Source organism: Oncorhynchus mykiss, chromosome 23, assembly GCF_013265735.2.
Source record: "Oncorhynchus mykiss isolate Arlee chromosome 23, USDA_OmykA_1.1, whole genome shotgun sequence".
In the NCBI taxonomy this organism is placed as follows: domain Eukaryota; kingdom Metazoa; phylum Chordata; class Actinopteri; order Salmoniformes; family Salmonidae; genus Oncorhynchus; species Oncorhynchus mykiss.
The window spans coordinates 46,583,774-46,600,917 of NC_048587.1; the positions used below are offsets into that span (position 1 = coordinate 46,583,774).

Below are 17,144 nucleotides of genomic sequence, written 5' to 3' on the forward strand. Positions count from 1 at the left end.
CCCAAAGGTGTTCAATGTGGTTGAGGTCAAGGCTCTGTGCAGGTCGGTAAATTCTTCCACACCGATATTGACAAACCATTTCTGTATGGACCTTGCTTTGTGCACGGGGCCTTGTCATGCTGAAACAGGAAAGGGCCTTCCCCAAACTGTTGCCACAAAGTTGGAAGCACGGAATCGTCTACACTCTAAAAAGGAAACGTTCCTGAAGGCTTTAGGGGCTCCTCAGATTGCAACACCGGCAGAACCCCTAAAGGTGCCTCCAGGAGCCTTTAGCCTGAAGAACCTTAACAATAAAAAAAATATATATATATTATATAACAATATATTGCGAACTGTCTGGGACTCTTTGTTTCCCTGTTTACTAATCAAATATATTTTACTTATTGAGTCAAAGACGAAAATTAACTGTAATACACGGGTCTCAAATATATTCTCATAACTAGGCAAAACAGAACCACTGTGGACACGTTTTAAAATGAGAGGCTTTTCTCCCCATTTAAACGTGTCCCAGTTTAACATGCCTTGCTCTGCCCACTAAGGCGTGGCTTACGGAGCGTTCTTTGAAACAAACGCTCGTATGGTCATGTTCCAAAAGATAGAGGTGTTTCACCACACCGGGTGGTAATATGTGTTGTGGGATGGTTAGGCAGTTTCATAATACTGTAGTTGTAGCCGGCGAGTAGACATCGGCTTTGGACAGCTGATGAGGGGAAACGCACTTGGTGTATTCTTTGTTGCAAATTGAACACCTCAAAGGCAGATTAATGCATTTTCCACGAAAATAGCCTCCTATTCCAGTGAAAGCTATTGATGTCGGTGAGTCATTGTGACCGAAGATGCTTACAGATATGATTGAGGTTGAAGAATTCGAAATCAAGGAGGAAGAACCTTGGTATGACAACCAGGACCTTGAGCATGGTAAATATTTTTATTCTATCCATGATTACCGAGACTGTGAAAGCGCGGGCTCACATGTGCTGTGCGTATCAAATGACAGCAACAACCTGGCAGTGACCACAATTTGGCACTCCGGCAGCGTTAGGCTAATGAATTATTTTCTAGCAGGTGTGGAATTAATGAGCGCCTGGTGCACCCTTTTTTTTCATAGGGCAGGTGTCACTAACGAATGTATGTAACTAACGAATGTAAAGGACACATTGGTTGGTTTAACGCTAGCCTACTGTACTGCGACACAAAACATTGTGGGACTTCAGCCAAATATTTCAAGGTTATCTCAAGCAGAATTGGAACACCCGGGGCTACCATTCCACTGCCACGGATGAAACCAACCATTTTAAACAATGCATCCATTGTCTTAAATTTTCTACAGATTTTTCAATGTTCTTCTCTGCATGTAATCTCCCGTGGGCAGATTCTGCATGTAGACCAAGGGTACGTGCTATCCCAAACCCTTGGGACGTCCCTACCCTATTGCAGTTGAAATGTTAAATGGTTTAGGGTAGGGACATCCCAATGATTCCGTATAGCACTGACCGTATACCAAGGGGGTTAATTACGCAATTGACCAAATTATGCATATTTTACTTCTAGGTTACCGCCATAGAGAACGATAAAGGCATTTAGTGGCCAAAATGCCATATTTGCATGGGCAGCACCATTGAGGGCTTCCACCATTTTAACGTAGTCAACTGGTTGGGACTTCCAACTTTGACTGATCCCTCCTGGTGACCCTGTTGGAGATGGACCACTGGGTCATCAGGAGGGATCTACTTCAAAATGAAGATTGCCTCAATGGCGCTGTCACAGGCAGTATAATGGCATAGATCCAAAGATGAGTCCTCTATCGTCTATGGTTAACACACCCTTAGTTAGTGGAGTTGCCAGCAATCTGGTGCATCCGGTTTTCATGGCAGCTAGATTCAACCTACAGTAGCTTTCTTTTCCTGCTGAAAACCAGATGTGGGCAGACTCTTTTACCCATGCTGCAGAGGTTACTCTGCATATAATAAAGTTTTGTTCCACTAATTTGTGTAGTTCAAGATATTTTATTGACCATTTATTAATGAATTCTGGAATAGAAATCTAATGAAAGGAAATGGGGAAATATAGTGGTGCTCTCTATATTAGAAGATATTCAGTTTATATTTCATGCTTAGAGAAACTCCCCAGCACACATCCTGTAAATGAGAGACCATTTCACAACGCATGAATTAGGCCACAGTGATTAAGGTAGATGTATTTTTTACCTTTCTGATTGTAAATGTCCTGACTTGTGTAAAATAGCTTACATATCTCAAATATATTTGAGGTGTGCTTGATATATCCCTTTTGGGATCATGTTCCATTGTAAGCAAACTACTGTAAATCAAGGGCAGCACAAGTAACATGTATTTGACCCACAAATGCAGGTAGGATGTCTGCCAGATCGATTTACCCACCTGACATTGAGAATTGAGACACAGCCATAGATGCACTAGATGTCTCTGCCAGGTCTTGTCACACTAATGGCTTCATCTTTGCCCAACCTTTCATTTGATAAGTTATTTATAGAGCTTCTTCTGTGATCTCTCTTTCCTCCCATGCAGACCTCCACCTGGCTGCTGAGCTGGGGAAGACCCTGCTGGACAGGAACAGAGAGCTAGAGCAGGGTCATCAGCAGATGTACTCCACCAATCAGGAACAGCTACAGGAGATAGAGGTAAGGGTTTTAACCAATCAAGCTGTAACTACCAGGGTAGTGATTACTCTGTTTGATCAATCAGAAGTATGTGGACACATAGTCCCTAACTGTAGCCAAAGGCACTTTCGGAGAGCTATTGTAGTGTTTGCCGGCTTTTGTTCCAGCCCAGCAGTAGCACACAGTATCCAGGTAATCAAGCACTCGTTGGCAAACCTGAGGCCTTTCCGTTAGGCATTGGTGTGTTCCTTGAGGCCTTTCCGTTAGGCATTGGTGTGTTCCTTGAGGCCTTTCCGTTAGGCATTGGTGTGTTCCTTGCGTGTTGAAAACAAGAGAAACTCACCTCAGATTTGTGCTCCTTTAATTCCTAAATAAAATCAAGTGTTCCAGATTTACAAAAGGCAGGCTTCCATTTTTTTGTTTTATTTTTCCTTTCTTGAACTAGGCAAGTCAGTTAAGAACAAATTCTTATTTTCAATGACAGCCTAGGAACAGTGGGTTAACTGCCTTGTTTAGGGGTAGAACGACAGATTTTTACCTTGTCAGCTCAGGGATTCAATCTTGCAACCTTTCGGTTACTAGTCCAACGCTCTAACCACTAGGCTACCTGCCACCCCATTAACTTCCTTTGAAGAAGAGATTAGTGGGTCGGATCCTGATTAATTACTTAATCTCTCTGCTGGATCTGTTCATGTAGCGTATGACCCTAGAAGCACAAAGGTAATGGAATAGAATGTGAAATGTATAATGCAGATGTTTTGACTGAAATGAGTCGTTGTCTTTCGATACTGTAAAGCTCCAGGGAATAAGTATTTTGTTTTTCCATGTTCAAGATTACAACGCCACCATTATCAAACAGTGGGGCTCTCACTCCTTTGAAAACAGCAATGCTTTTCACCTTGTCCAGTGAACTTTCAGAAGGCCAGGAAAGATAAAGTTGGCCCATATCAGTTGTCCTCTTTTTTTTGGGGGGGGGGTGTATATACAGTGCCTTGCAAAAGTATTCGGCCCCCTTGAACTTTGCGACCTTTTGCCACATTTCAGGCTTCAAACATAAAGATATAAAACTGTATTTTTCTGTGAAGAATCAACAACAAGTGGGACACAATCATGAAGTGGAACGACATTTATTGGATATTTCAAACCTTTTTAACAAATCAAAAACTGAAAAATTGGGTGTGCAAAATTATTCAGCCCCTTTACTTTCAGTGCAGCAAACTCTCTCCAGAAGTTCAGTGAGGATTTCTGAATGATCCAATGTTGACCTAAATGACTAATGATGATAAATACAATCCACCTGTGTGTAATCAAGTCTCCGTATAAATGCACCTGCACTGTGATAGTCTCAGAGGTCTGTTAAAAGCGCAGAGAGCATCATGAAGAACAAGGAACACACCAGGCAGGTCCGAGATACTGTTGTGAAGAAGTTTAAAGCCGGATTTGGATAAAAAAAGATTTCCCAAGCTTTAAACATCCCAAGGAGCACTGTGCAAGCGATAATATTGAAATGGAAGGAGTATCAGACCACTGCAAATCTACCAAGACCTGGCCGTCCCTCTAAACTTTCAGCTCATACAAGGAGAAGACTGATCAGAGATGCAGCCAAGAGGCCCATGATCACTCTGGATGAACTGCAGAGATCTACAGCTGAGGTGGGAGACTCTGTCCATAGGACAACAATCAGTCGTATATTGCACAAATCTGGCCTTTATGGAAGAGTGGCAAGAAGAAAGCCATTTCCTAAAGATATCCATAAAAAGTGTCGTTTAAAGTTTGCCACAAGCCACCTGGGAGACACACCAAACATGTGGAAGAAGGTGCTCTGGTCAGATGAAACCAAAATTGAACTTTTTGGCAACAATGCAAAACGTTATGTTTGGCGTAAAAGCAACACAGCTCATCACCTTGAACACACCATCCCCACTGTCAAACATGGTGGTGGCAGCATCATGGTTTGGGCCTGCTTTTCTTCAGCAGGGACAGGGAAGATGGTTAAAATTGATGGGAAGATGGATGGAGCCAAATACAGGACCATTCTGGAAGAACCTGATGGAGTCTGCAAAAGACCTGAGACTGGGACGGAGATTTGTCTTCCAACAAGACAATGATCCAAAACATAAAGCAAAATCTACAATGGAATGGTTCAAAAATAAACATATCCAGGTGTTAGAATGGCCAAGTCAAAGTCCAGACCTGAATCCAATTGAGAATCTGTGGAAAGAACTGAAAACTGCTGTTCACAAATGCTCTCCATCCAACCTCACTGAGCTCGAGCTGTTTTGCAAGGAGGAATGGGAAAAAATGTCAGTCTCTCGATGTGTAAAACTGATAGAGACATACCCCAAGCGACTTACAGCTGTAATCGCAGCAAAAGGTGGCGCTACAAAGTATTAACTTAAGGGGGCTGAATAATTTTGCACGCCCAATTTTTCAGTTTTTGATTTGTTAAAAAAGTTAGAAATATCCAATAAATGTCGTTCCACTTCATGATTGTGTCCCACTTGTTGTTGATTCTTCACAAAAAAATACAGTTTTCTATCTTTATGTTTGAAGCCTGAAATGTGGCAAAAGGTCGCAAAGTTCAAGGGGGCCGAATACTTTCGCAAGGCACTGTACCTTTGAACCTTTGACACACTCACATTGCCACCATTGAATTGTTGTGATTTATAGTAACTAGAGATTAAATAGCCTCTCTCAATGATAGGGAATCTAAATATTTAACCAGTTAAGTTGTATTTAAATATCACATTCACCGTATTTGTGATTTCTCTCATATCACCAGTGAAACCATCTTGTATGCTCAGCAACAGCCACTCACTTCCATATGAGCTCTGGATTTAATTTCCTTGAGTAGGGTCAACTCCTAAATCCTTCCCCTTATCTTTGAAACTGCTGACTGACAGAATGAATTTCTCTAACGTCGCCATCCATTTCACTGCATGTAGAAACAGCACAGGAGGAAGCTGATGCTGTAAATTGTAATGTTATTTTGCCTTTATGAGAACATTGACCTCTCTCACTCTAGGAAAAACACCATAGATAATTGCCACTTTTTTATAATAGTATGATTGATTAACATGCAGAATTCCAAAGAATACGTTCTGTAACTGAATAGCATTGCGAGATAATGTACAGCTCCCATTTAGTGTAGTAGTATTGGTTTGAATTGGTGTTTTTAGTTTAGCTTTCTGTGACTCATCATGATCTTAATGAGCTTAAGGTTCACAGCGTCCTCCATAGATAGAGCTGTTATATTATCTATGGCATTCTCCCTGTTTTACCCTGATAAGATTGCCCTTTTCCATTGAGAACACGTTGAGCGAGAGAAGAGCGGGCTAGATGGAAAGAAGAGTATAGGGAGAATGATAGTTATGTTATCCCAGCACCACTGTACTCGTGTCTTTAGCACCTCAGTCTGAATCAACTTGTCTTAATAAGAAGAGCCTGACCTTTACTATGTGTTGGTGCCATTCTATATTCCTCACCAGAGGTGTTGCGCTCTTACTAATACTCATTTGGCCCAGCAGAGACTAGTACAGACATGTTGCTATCAAAGCAATAATAGTCGCCCAGACAGGAGGTAGTTGTCATTTGATTCTTGCAAGTTTGATCTCGTTCATGGTTTGATAAGCAACCAAAATAAATAATGTGTATGCCTTGGCTTAAAACCAATCGTATTGACTTGAACAAGTACAATGGTGTAATCTTGATTCAATGTCAAATTGTGAAGTTGAAGGTGGGTTATGTGATGATATTGAGTCCTGGTTTTCTACTCCATCTTCCTTCTCCAGTACCTGACTAAGCAGATGGACCTCCTGAGGCATGTGAATGACCAGCATGCTAAGGTCTACGAGCAGCTTGACCAGTCTTCCAGAGAGCTGGAGCAGAGCAACACCCGCCTGGTACAGGACAACAGGGCCGCCCAGCACAAGATCCAGGGGTAAGCCTGTTGTTGGGTTTAAAGCCTGAGGCTGTGTCCCAGTTCTTCACCCTTCTCGCACACTTTTCTCACATGGATCTAACAATGGTGGAAACTCCCTCCAGCCAATGCTTATGCTAATCCTATTCATCTAAATCCATGGCGGTTTGGAGAATCGGGACGCAGTCTTTCTCCAGATAATTAGAGATGGAATAGAAGACAACGTGTTGGTGAGAAGAGAGCTAAATGTGTGAGGATTATTTTCTCTCTCTTCAGGCTGACCGAGATGATTGAAGCTCTACAGATTCAGATGGAGGATCTTCAATGTCAGGTAGAGGATCTGAAGACCGCCCCTGCCAATCCCAATAGGAAACCCCTTACAGAGGCATGTCGGCCCTACGGGGCGCAGAGTGTGTACTGCCTGAATGACCTGCAACACACACAGAGGTGAGATCACTGCACTCATGAAATACAAACATAACCTACTCAACACACCGATTTTTAGATCTGGACAATCTGTACTGTTCCTTGAGCTGGAATAGACCCATACTTTAACAAGTGGGCCAGCACTGGTCTGTCGACAATAGAATCTGTGCTATCCTCTTACTGGAGCTGGTGTCTGGCTACTCTCTGTTACTTCCTGTCTGAACTCTCCTCTACACCCTCTCCTTCACCTAATCTTCTGACGTAATATAAAGCTATATAGATCAGTCAGGTCTGCATGGGGTTAAATAGACATGGCACAATAAGGTCAGATTCATCAAATGGAAAATGACGCTAAATTGATTAACATTTTATGCATTTAGAACTCAGTAGCTTGTGCATTATTCATTGTTTTTAAGCTGTAGGTAAACACTTTTTTTTTTTTTTAAATGCGTAGAGAAGACTAACCCACCCGAAGGTCATCTAGAACAGAACTAATGGCAACTAAGGTCCTAAAACCTACTCTAGATGGCATTCATTCAATTCCACTTTGACTTCCAAAAGTCCCTCTTGGCCCTGCTCTTGTGTGATTTGGCTCTGTCTCTGTGTTACCTCTTGTCGTTCACACTGGTTAAGGAGACTAGTACTACTGCTAGTACTCTAGCCCTCTTCCTGCCCTCTGAGGCCGTAGCAGTTCAGACTGTGTAATCCAGTTAGGGTTTGGCCCCTCCTTTAATCCAGGCCGAAGCTCGTAGGTCACTGATCAAAACACATGCCAAGCAGACTATAGTACTCTCTCCCTACTGACTTAACTGAAACGTGGTCACAGTTGTCACCCAAAGGTCATAGTCCACTTGTAAGGACACTAATCTCTGCCCTGCACGAAAGATCACTTCTGATTAGTCTGTTTGATACAGGATATCTTGCTACCAATTCATCAAACGGATGCTTGAATAACTTGTTGGCAGTTTATCAGTAACTTAGTAAGACTAATTAGGTGTGTAACTGCTGGTCTGGACTGAAACAAAAGTTGTTTCCCAATACTTAAAAAAAAAGAAAGTTAGATTTTCCTCTGACCCCTCTCAGATACTCAAGTTATAACTCTGGCGACCAATCTGATGACCGCTGGTCTCCCTCTGACCTCTCGTGGCTAGAGGAGGAGCAGGAGTCGCTACGGCAATCACTCCGCTCTCTACAGACCCAGCTGGCCAATGAACGTGCTCGGAGGGAGGGTGCGGAGCGAGATGCAGACCTGCTAGCCAATGAGAATGTGGTGCTGGAGCAGCGCTTGGGAATGATGGCGGGGTGCCAGGTGAGGAAGAGAAGCAACTCACACAGAGCATAATTTTAAGCCAATGCATTCTGTTTGCTCCTACTGTATGTAGTGAAATGGTAGTTAAGAGTTACATTACTGAATCCTCTCTGTCTCTCTCTCTCTCTCTCTAGGCCAGACTAGCGGAGCTGGAGTGTGAGGCTGAGGAGCTTCGTCAGCTGTGGAGAGCCAACCATGCCACCAAAGCTTGGAGGTCAAGGGTCAGCCTGACAATGCTGCCCAATGCCCTCTTCTTCCCCCTGAACCAGGAGAGGGGGATGGGGGAGGATGGAGAGAGCGAGGAAGACATGATGGACGTCAGGTACCTTTCCAACCCGAAAGGTTGTGACATCTTGAAGAGATGCAACAGCGAGAAGCAGCTGAGGTCACCCCGGGGTGATGGGTCAGAGGTAGACGAGAGCCATGTGCGTTCGTGCGTCCGCCATTCAGAGGTGGTGAAGCAGCGTGGGATCTCCCTCCTCAACGAGGTTGACGCTCAGTACAGCGCCCTGCAGGTAAAATATGATGCGCTGCTGCGGCTCTGCCACCAGGGGGAGCCGTACCCAAACCAGCAGCACAACCACAAAGAGCTCCAGACACCCAGTGTAGCCCCCTCGGACTGCCCACAAAGCCCAGCCCCAGCCTCCCTTCGCAAGGCTGCAGGCATAGACACAAAGGGCCAGGAGGATGAACTTCACCAGCCTGAGTACAAGGCTCTGTTCAAGGAGATATTTACCTGCATCCAGAAAACAAAAGAGGACCTGAGTGAGAACAGAGGAAAGCCCTGGCAGTTGGCATAGTATGGCTTTTGTAGTAAACACGCAAAAATGGCTCTGCTTTTGCGCTGCACATGCAGTTGTTTCTTGTTGGAGGTGAGCTATTAAGCAAGCACCTTACAGATTGTAAGGCCTGGTAACTGATGTACTGTGTCTGTATCTGGTGGAACTGCATCTGAATCGATTACCAACTCTAAGGTCTCATCTCTATCTATGGATGCTGGAGCAGCCAGAGAAAGGCAACAAACATCAGCTGATATACCAGCTCTTTTGCATGGAACAAACAGTGCCTAACATTCAGTCTTCATCATTCTGCCTCAATCAACCTGCCCTACCTGAGCCATGTTGCCCTTAGATTAGCGTCTAGGGGCAATGTTCTTCTACTCTCAGGAACCAGGAACCTCTGGAAACTTTCTGTGGACTAGTGCTTTTCCATGGTACCTCTATGCACTGTTCAATCAAAAGCTACATATCCTTTTAAAGTGACAATGTCTGAGCCTGATGGTCAAAACGGTAACTTTGTATCATCTTTGTGCCTCAAACGCCACTGTTTCTTACTCTTGGTGATGAGTAAAGACAAATTATGTGAATTTACATCTCAGATTTGTACTGTATGTCTTCAAAAAAGTTAGCATGATCCTAAAATGTAAAAACTAAAGTATTTGGGTATGAAGACTGAGTTGTATGTACATGATTGATGTAGTAGTTAGCAATATAATCTAATGAGGCTATACCAGAACTCGGATATGTGCTATGATATTACTGTGCTTTCCAAATACAATGTTGACATTTCATGAACTAAGTATTTTTCCGATGGTTTGTCAGACGGTCCGGTTAATTGTTTTTGCTGCCTAACTCATGCTATCTTAATGTATCATGATAAAAAAAAAATTTTGTTGACAACACTGTAAAATCACATTGTAATGAGATGCACTTTAGACTAGCACAGGGATGTTATTTTCTGACACTTTATGTAGTTAGAAGTGCTGTTAGTAATTCCTGTTCAATGTATTAGATACAGTACCACTTAAAAGTTTGGACACACCTACTCATTCAAGGGTTTTTCTTTATCACTTTGTTTTTTTTTTGTTTTTTTTACAGTATAGCATAATAGTGAAGACATCAACTACGAAATAACACATATAGAATAATGTAGTAACCAAAAAAGTGTTAAACAAATCAACTTCTATTTGAGATTCTTCAAAGTAGCCACCCTTTGCCTTGATGACGGCTTTGCACTCTCTTGGTATTCTCTCAACCAGCTTCATGAGGCAGTCACCTGGAATGCGTTTCAATTAACAGGTATGCCTTGTTCATTTGTGGAATTTCTTTCCTTAATGCGTTTGAGCCAATCAGTTGTCTTGTGATAAGGTAGGGGTGGTATACAGAAGATAGCCCTATTTGGTAAAAGATCAAGTCCATATTATGACAAGAACAACTCAAATAAGCAAAGAGAAATGACAGTCCATCGTTACATTAAGTCAGTCAATGTGTAAAACATCAAGAACTTAAGTTCAAGTGCAGTCGCAAAAACCATCGAGCACTATGATGAAACTGGCTCTCATGAGGACCGCCACAGGAAAGGAAGACCCAGGGGAGAAATTCATAAGAGTTAACTGCACCTCTGATTACAGCCCAAATATATGCTTTACCAAATTCAAGTAACAGACACATCTCAACATGAACTGTTCAGAGGAGACTGTGTGAATCAGGCCATGGTCAAATTGCTGCAAATAAACAACTAAAGGACACCAATAAGAAGAAGATACTTGCTTGGGCCAAGAAACATGGGCAATGGACATTAAACCAGTGTAAATCTGTCCTTAGGTCTGATGAGGCCAAATTTGAGATTTTTGGTTCCAACCTACATGTCTTTGTGAGATGCAGACTACAGAAAGTGAAAGGATGATCTCTGCATGTGTGGTTCGCACCATGAAACATGGAGGAGGAGGAGGAGGAGGTGTGATGTTGTGGGGGTGCTTTGCTGGTGACACTGTCAGTGATTTATTTAGAATTCAAGGCACACTTAACCAGCATGGCCAACACAGCATTCTGCTGCGATACGCCATCCCATCTGGTTTGTGCTTTGTGGGATGATCATTTGTTTTTCAACTGGACAATGACCCAACACACCTCCAGGCTGTGTAAGGGCTATCTGACCAAGGAGAGTGATGGAGTGCTGCATCAGATGACCTGGCCTCCACAATCACCCAACCTCAACCCAATTGAGATGGTTTGGAATGAGTTGGACCGCAGAGTGAAGGAAACAGCCAGCAAGTGCTCAGCATGTGGGAACTCCCTGTTGGAAAAGCATTCCTCATGAAGCTGGTTGAGAGAATGCCAAGACTGTGTGAAGCTGTCATCAAGGCAAAGGATGGCTTTGAAGAATCCAAAATATATTTAGATTTATTGAACACTTTTTGGTTACCACATGATTCCATATGTGTTATTTCATAGTTTTGATTTCTTCACTATTATTCTACAATGTAGAAAATAGTACAAATAAAGAAAAACACTTGCATGAGTAGGTGTGTCCAAACTTTTGAGTGGTACTGTAAATACATACAGTACATGTGTAATCTTTGTGATAAATGCAAACTCAGAGGTCCATTAGTATAACTGCAATGTCATGTGGTTTGTCAAGGTGGTAGCTATTATTATCTATGTAATCTGAACAAAGCGGTTCATACAGGGCGGAACATCATCATCACAAGACCGGGACATAATTCTCACTTTGTGACAGGGACATAATGGAGAGCACAGCAGGGTGGGAGACAGTACGTTTTTGTTTGTATGTGTGTTTTTGTCTACATATTAGTGACTGATTCACAGGTTAGGCACCTTATACAAGGGTTAAAGGTCAGGCTAGTCTTAATGTAAATGCCAAGTAAGACAATAATCATTGTTTGATGGCATAGGCCTACAAACAACCACACAAAGCAATCATCCTCTGTCTAAAAATGCTATTATAAATTGAATTTGCACTTAGATTTCTACCAGTACATAAATATGGTAATATGTCTTCTTGAGAGTGGGGGATTGGGTTCAAGGTAAATTCAAGGAAACTAGACTTACAGTAATACAAAGCCATTTCCTCATGGTGTCATCTGTTTTTTTTTTATGCTTACTAATGATGGCACTGAATGGAATGTTGACAAACTTGTTGGTGAACAAGATACGGCTCTCACTGAGAAATCAACTGCTTGAATTTATTTATTTTTTTCCTTTATTTAACTAGGCAAGTCTGTTAAGAACAAATTCTTATTTACAATGATAGCATTGGAACACTGGGTTAACTTCCTTGTTCAGGTGCAGAACGACAGATTTTTACATTGTCAGCTCAGGGATTCGATCTAGCAACCTTTCGGTTACTGGCCCAACGCTCTAACCAATGCCACCCCATTTGCACCATATTTGATAAGAAAATATGGTGCAAAGAAACAAATGGCGAACTTCAGTGTCACTTTTTGCTGAAGGAGTGAAATATGACTGCAGGTTAACTTTCTGGTAAACTATTCATTCACTTTTAAGTCTTCATGTTTGTACTCATGTGCTTACTGTGGGCTGGTAATAGCAGGAGTCTCTCTGGGGGAGGAGAGGAGAGAAACCCTAACTCCAAAATGAGTATTTCTGGGGAGAACAACTCTGATGAACACATGGGGTGAGAGGAGTGTTTTTGAATGTGCTGGATTCAATTGAGTTTATAGCATGTTTTCTATGTATTGATAACATCCCAAGTACCATATCCTTCACTATTTATCAACATGGGAAATACATTTGTAATCAATAGTGTTTCTATAATGTATCAAAGCAAAATCCAACCAGAGAGACCAGAGGGAACCTATAGAGATTAGACAGGGACCATTCACTCCTAAAAATAGGTAACTAGTTTGGTTTGGAAACATTTGAATAGCCTGTATTTTCTCGTTTTTATTTTATTGATATTTTGTAGCTTGATTGCAGATGTCGATATTATGCTTTTGACAGGGATCGATCCAACTCCCCTGTACCTAGCTGTGTGTCCATGAAGAGTAACCAGTCCATTCGAGAACCTATAGAATTCAGAGAAGGACCTTTTCAAACTAACCAAAGGTAAGTGCTTCAGGACCAGGTTGTCTCTCAAAATGTTGACATACTAACACAGACCCATTTAAAAAGTAAGTCTACTGTCTCCTGATTGAAGATGTCTTTTCTGGTGGTTAACAGGGTCGAGCAGGAGAGACCAGACTCCCCTGTACCCAGTGGTATATCCATGAAGAGTGAAAAGTCAAAGAGAGAGCCTGTAGAATTCCGGACTGGAGACTTTCCTCCAAAACAAGAGTAAAAAGTCTTGTCATTTTAAGAAATCTGAGTGCGATTTCCAGAGATAAAAAAGCTTAGCAACGGTACTTGCCTTGTTCCTACACAGAGTACCCAGAGACCAATATGAGAAGTCAGTCATAAATTCCAAATGGTCAGTCTGCCCCAAGTCATGAAATGGACCTGTTCTCCATATTTAAGGTGGGTTGTCTTAATTTGCTCGTGCTGGAAAATGGCTTCGAAACCTCGATTCTTACCTCCAAGACTGTTTTGACTTAGTACTCTATGTCATTTTGAATTGTTTGTTGCAATTGCTTGAATGCAATGTCATCTCTTTTGTGAAGAATGAATTGAAGAGGTTCCAGAGGATTCTTTGTAAATATTACACAGATAAACATACTGAGAATGAGAAGCAGGAGAGCAGTGCCAGAGAAGGGGCTCTGAAGACCACACTGCACGTTCTGAGGAACATGAATCAGAAGGAGCTGGCTGACTCGCTGGAGAAACATAAGAATTCAAGTCTTTGTTGGTCGGAGGCTAGATCCTCTTTACCTACAGCAAAAAAATCTGATGCATCTGCCATTCTTCCCTTGAGTAGGGCAGTTAACCCCCAACAACAACTGCTCCTCTGGCGCCGATGACGTGAACGTAGATTAAGGCAGCACCCCCACCTCTGATTCAGAGGGGTTGTATTTGTATTTATTATGGATTCCCAACTACTCTTCCTGGGGTCCAACAAAACTAAGGCAGTTACACAATTTAAAAACATTACAATACATTCACAACCGATTTCACAACACATTAAGTGTGTTCCCTCAGGCCACTAATGTTACTCTACCACCACATTATTACAACACAAAATCCATGTGTACATGTGTGTATAGTGCATATGTTTGCATGTGTTTATATGCATGTGTCTGTGCCTATGTTTGTGTTGTTTCAGTCCCGCTCTTCCATAATTTTTAAAATATTTTTTAAAATTATTTTTACTGCTTGCATTAGTTACTTAATGTGGTATAGAGTTCCATGTAGTCATGGCTCTATGTAGCACTGTGCGCCTCCCATAGTCTGTTCTGGACTTGGACAGTGAAGAGACCTCTGGTGGCATGTCTTGTGGGGTATGCCTGGGTGTCTGAGCTATGATTTAGCAGTTTAAACAGACAGCTCGGTGCATTCAACATGTCAAAACCTCTCACAAATACAAGTAGTGATGAAGTCAATCTCTCCTCTGCTTTGAGCCAGGAGAGATTGATAATTTTAGCTCTCCCTGTACATTTTAGGGCCAGCCGTGCTGCCCTGTTCTGGGCCAATTGGAATTTTTCTAAATCCCTATTTGTGGCACCTGACCCCACGATTGGACAGTAGTCCAGGTGCGACCAAACTAAGGGCTTTAGGACCTGCCTTGTTGATAGCATTATTAAGAAGGCAGAGTAGCGCTTTATTATGGACAAACCTTTCCCCATCTTCGCTACTGTTGCATCTGACCATGACAGTTTACAATCCATGGTTATGCCAAGAAGTTCAGTTTCCTCAATTTGCTCAATTTCCACGTTATTAATTACTAGATTTATTTGAGGTTTAATGTTTTAGTGAATGATTTGTCCCAAATACAATGCTTTTAGTTTTTGAAACAATTAGGACCAACTATACTGAACAAAAATATAAACTTAAAATGTAACAATTTAAAATATTTTACTGAGTGACAGTTCATATGAGGAAATCAGTCAAATCAATTCATTAGGCCCTAATCTATGGATTTCACATGACTGGGAATGTAGATATGCATCTATATATATATGCAAAATTTGAGAGAAATAAGCTTTTTGTGCATATGGAACATTTCTGGAATCTTTTATTTCAGCTCATGAAACATGGGACCAACACTTTACATGCTGCATTTATATTTTTCTTCAGTGTAAATCTTGCCACCCATTCTGAAACTGACTGCAGCTCTTTGTTAGGTGTTGCAGTGATTTCACTTGCTGTGGTAGCTGACATGTCATCAGCATACATACATTGAGTCATCAGCATACATAGACACACAGGCTTTACTCAGAGCCAGGTCATTAGTAAAAATTGAAAAAAGTAAGGGGCTTAGACATCTGCCCTGGGGAATGCCTGACTCTACCTGGATTATGTTGGAGAGTCTTCCATTAAAGAATACCCTCTGTAACTCTCAATCCACAATATAGCAGGGGATGTAAAGCCATAACACATACATTTTTTCCAGCAGCAGATTATGATCGATAATGCCAAAATCTACACTGAAGTCAAACACAATAGCTCCCACAATCTTTTTATTATACATTTTTCTCAGGCAATCAGTCATTTGTGTAAGTGCTGTACATGTTGATGTACATGTAGAATGCCCTTCCCTATAAGCATGCTGAAAATCTGTTAATTTGTTTACTGTGAAAAAACATTGCATTTGGTCAAACACATTTTTTCCACAGTTTACTAAGGGTTGGTAACAGGCTGATTGGTCAGCTGTTCAAGACAGTAAAGGGTGCTTTGCTATTCTTGGGTAGAATAATGACTTTTACTTCCCTTCAGGCCTGAGGGCACAAACTTTCCTGTAGGCTTAGATTAAAGAGATGGCAAATAGGAGTGACAATATCATCTGCTATCATCCTCAGTAATTTTCCATCCAAGTTGTCAAACCCAGGTGGCTTGTTATTGTTGATAGACAACAATAAATGTTTCACCTCTTCCACACTCACTTTCCTGAATTCTAAATGACAATACTTGTCTTTCATAATGTGGTCAGTTTTGCATGGTTGTGTGGGTTCAGAATGTGTTGTTGGCATGTTATGCCTAAGTGAGATAACCTTGCCAATCATTAAAGTAGTTGGCGTCAGTGGGTTTAGTGATCAATGAGCCACACCCAATTATAATTGTATTTTTATTTTTGGGGGGACATTGTTCTGCCGGCCAACAAAAGGGCTTAGAGTGCATTCGGAAAGTATTCAGACCCCTTGACATTTTCCACATTTTGTTACGGTGCAGCGTTATTCTAAAATGAATTTAACCCCCCCCCCCATCAATATATACACAATACCCCATAATGACAAAGCAAAAACAGGTTTTTAGAAATGTATGCAAATGTATTACACATAAAAAAAACTGATATCACATTTCCATAGTTATTCAGACCCTTTACTCAGTACTTTGTTGAAGCACCTTTGGCAGTGATTACAGTCGTGAGTCTTATTGGGTATGCCGTTACAAGCTTGACACACCTGTATTTGGGGAGATTCTCCCATTCTTCTCTGCAGATCCTCTAAAGCTCTGCCAGGTCTGATGACAAGCATCGCTGCTCAGCTATTTTCAGGTCTTTCCAGAGATGTTCGATCGAGTTCAAGCTCTGGCTGGGCCACTCAAGGACATGCAGAGACTTGTCCCGAAGCCACTCCTGCGTTGTCTTGGCTGTGTGCTTAGGGTTGTTGTCTTGTTGGAAGGTGAACCTTCTTCCCAGTCTGAGGTCCTGGGCAGGTTTTCATAAAGGATCTCTCTGCACTTTGCTCCGTTCATCTTTCCCTCGATCCTGACTAGTCTCCCAGTCCCTGCCGCTGAAAAACATCCCCACAGCATGATGCTGCCACCACCATGCTTCACTGTAGGGATGGTGCCAGGTTTCTTCCAGAAGTGACGCTTAGCATTCAGGCCAAAGAGTTCAATCTTGGTTTCATCAGACCAGAGAATCTGTTTCTCATGGTCTGAGAGTCCTTTAGGTGCCTTTTGGGAAACTCCAAGCTGCTGTCATGTGTCTTTTACTGA

General features: G+C 41.9%; 1 protein-coding gene across 1 annotated transcript; it reads left to right on the top strand.

Moving 5' to 3' along the window:
* Positions 1-513: 513 nt before the first annotated feature.
* LOC110502850 (cerebellar degeneration-related protein 2) lies at positions 514-9,971 on the top strand. The gene is made up of 6 exons (XM_021581184.2): positions 514-918; positions 2,547-2,659; positions 6,430-6,578; positions 6,834-7,004; positions 8,067-8,292; positions 8,427-9,971. The coding sequence occupies exons 1-6, from the start codon at positions 837-839 to the stop codon at positions 9,090-9,092; spliced, it is 1,407 nt and encodes a 468-aa protein (XP_021436859.2). The 5' UTR covers positions 514-836; the 3' UTR covers positions 9,093-9,971.
* Positions 9,972-17,144: the final 7,173 nt, after the last annotated feature.

What these genes read in the sequence shown, in the direction of transcription:
- LOC110502850 (XM_021581184.2), top strand. Translation starts at nt 837, where the DNA reads ATGCTTACAGATATGATTGAGGTTGAAGAATTCGAAATCAAGGAGGAA. An exon ending in CAACCAGGACCTTGAGCATG is followed by an intron (nt 919 to 2,546) that starts GTAAATATTTTT and finishes CCTCCCATGCAG; the next exon opens with ACCTCCACCTGGCTGCTGAG. An exon ending in AACAGCTACAGGAGATAGAG is followed by an intron (nt 2,660 to 6,429) that starts GTAAGGGTTTTA and finishes TTCCTTCTCCAG; the next exon opens with TACCTGACTAAGCAGATGGA.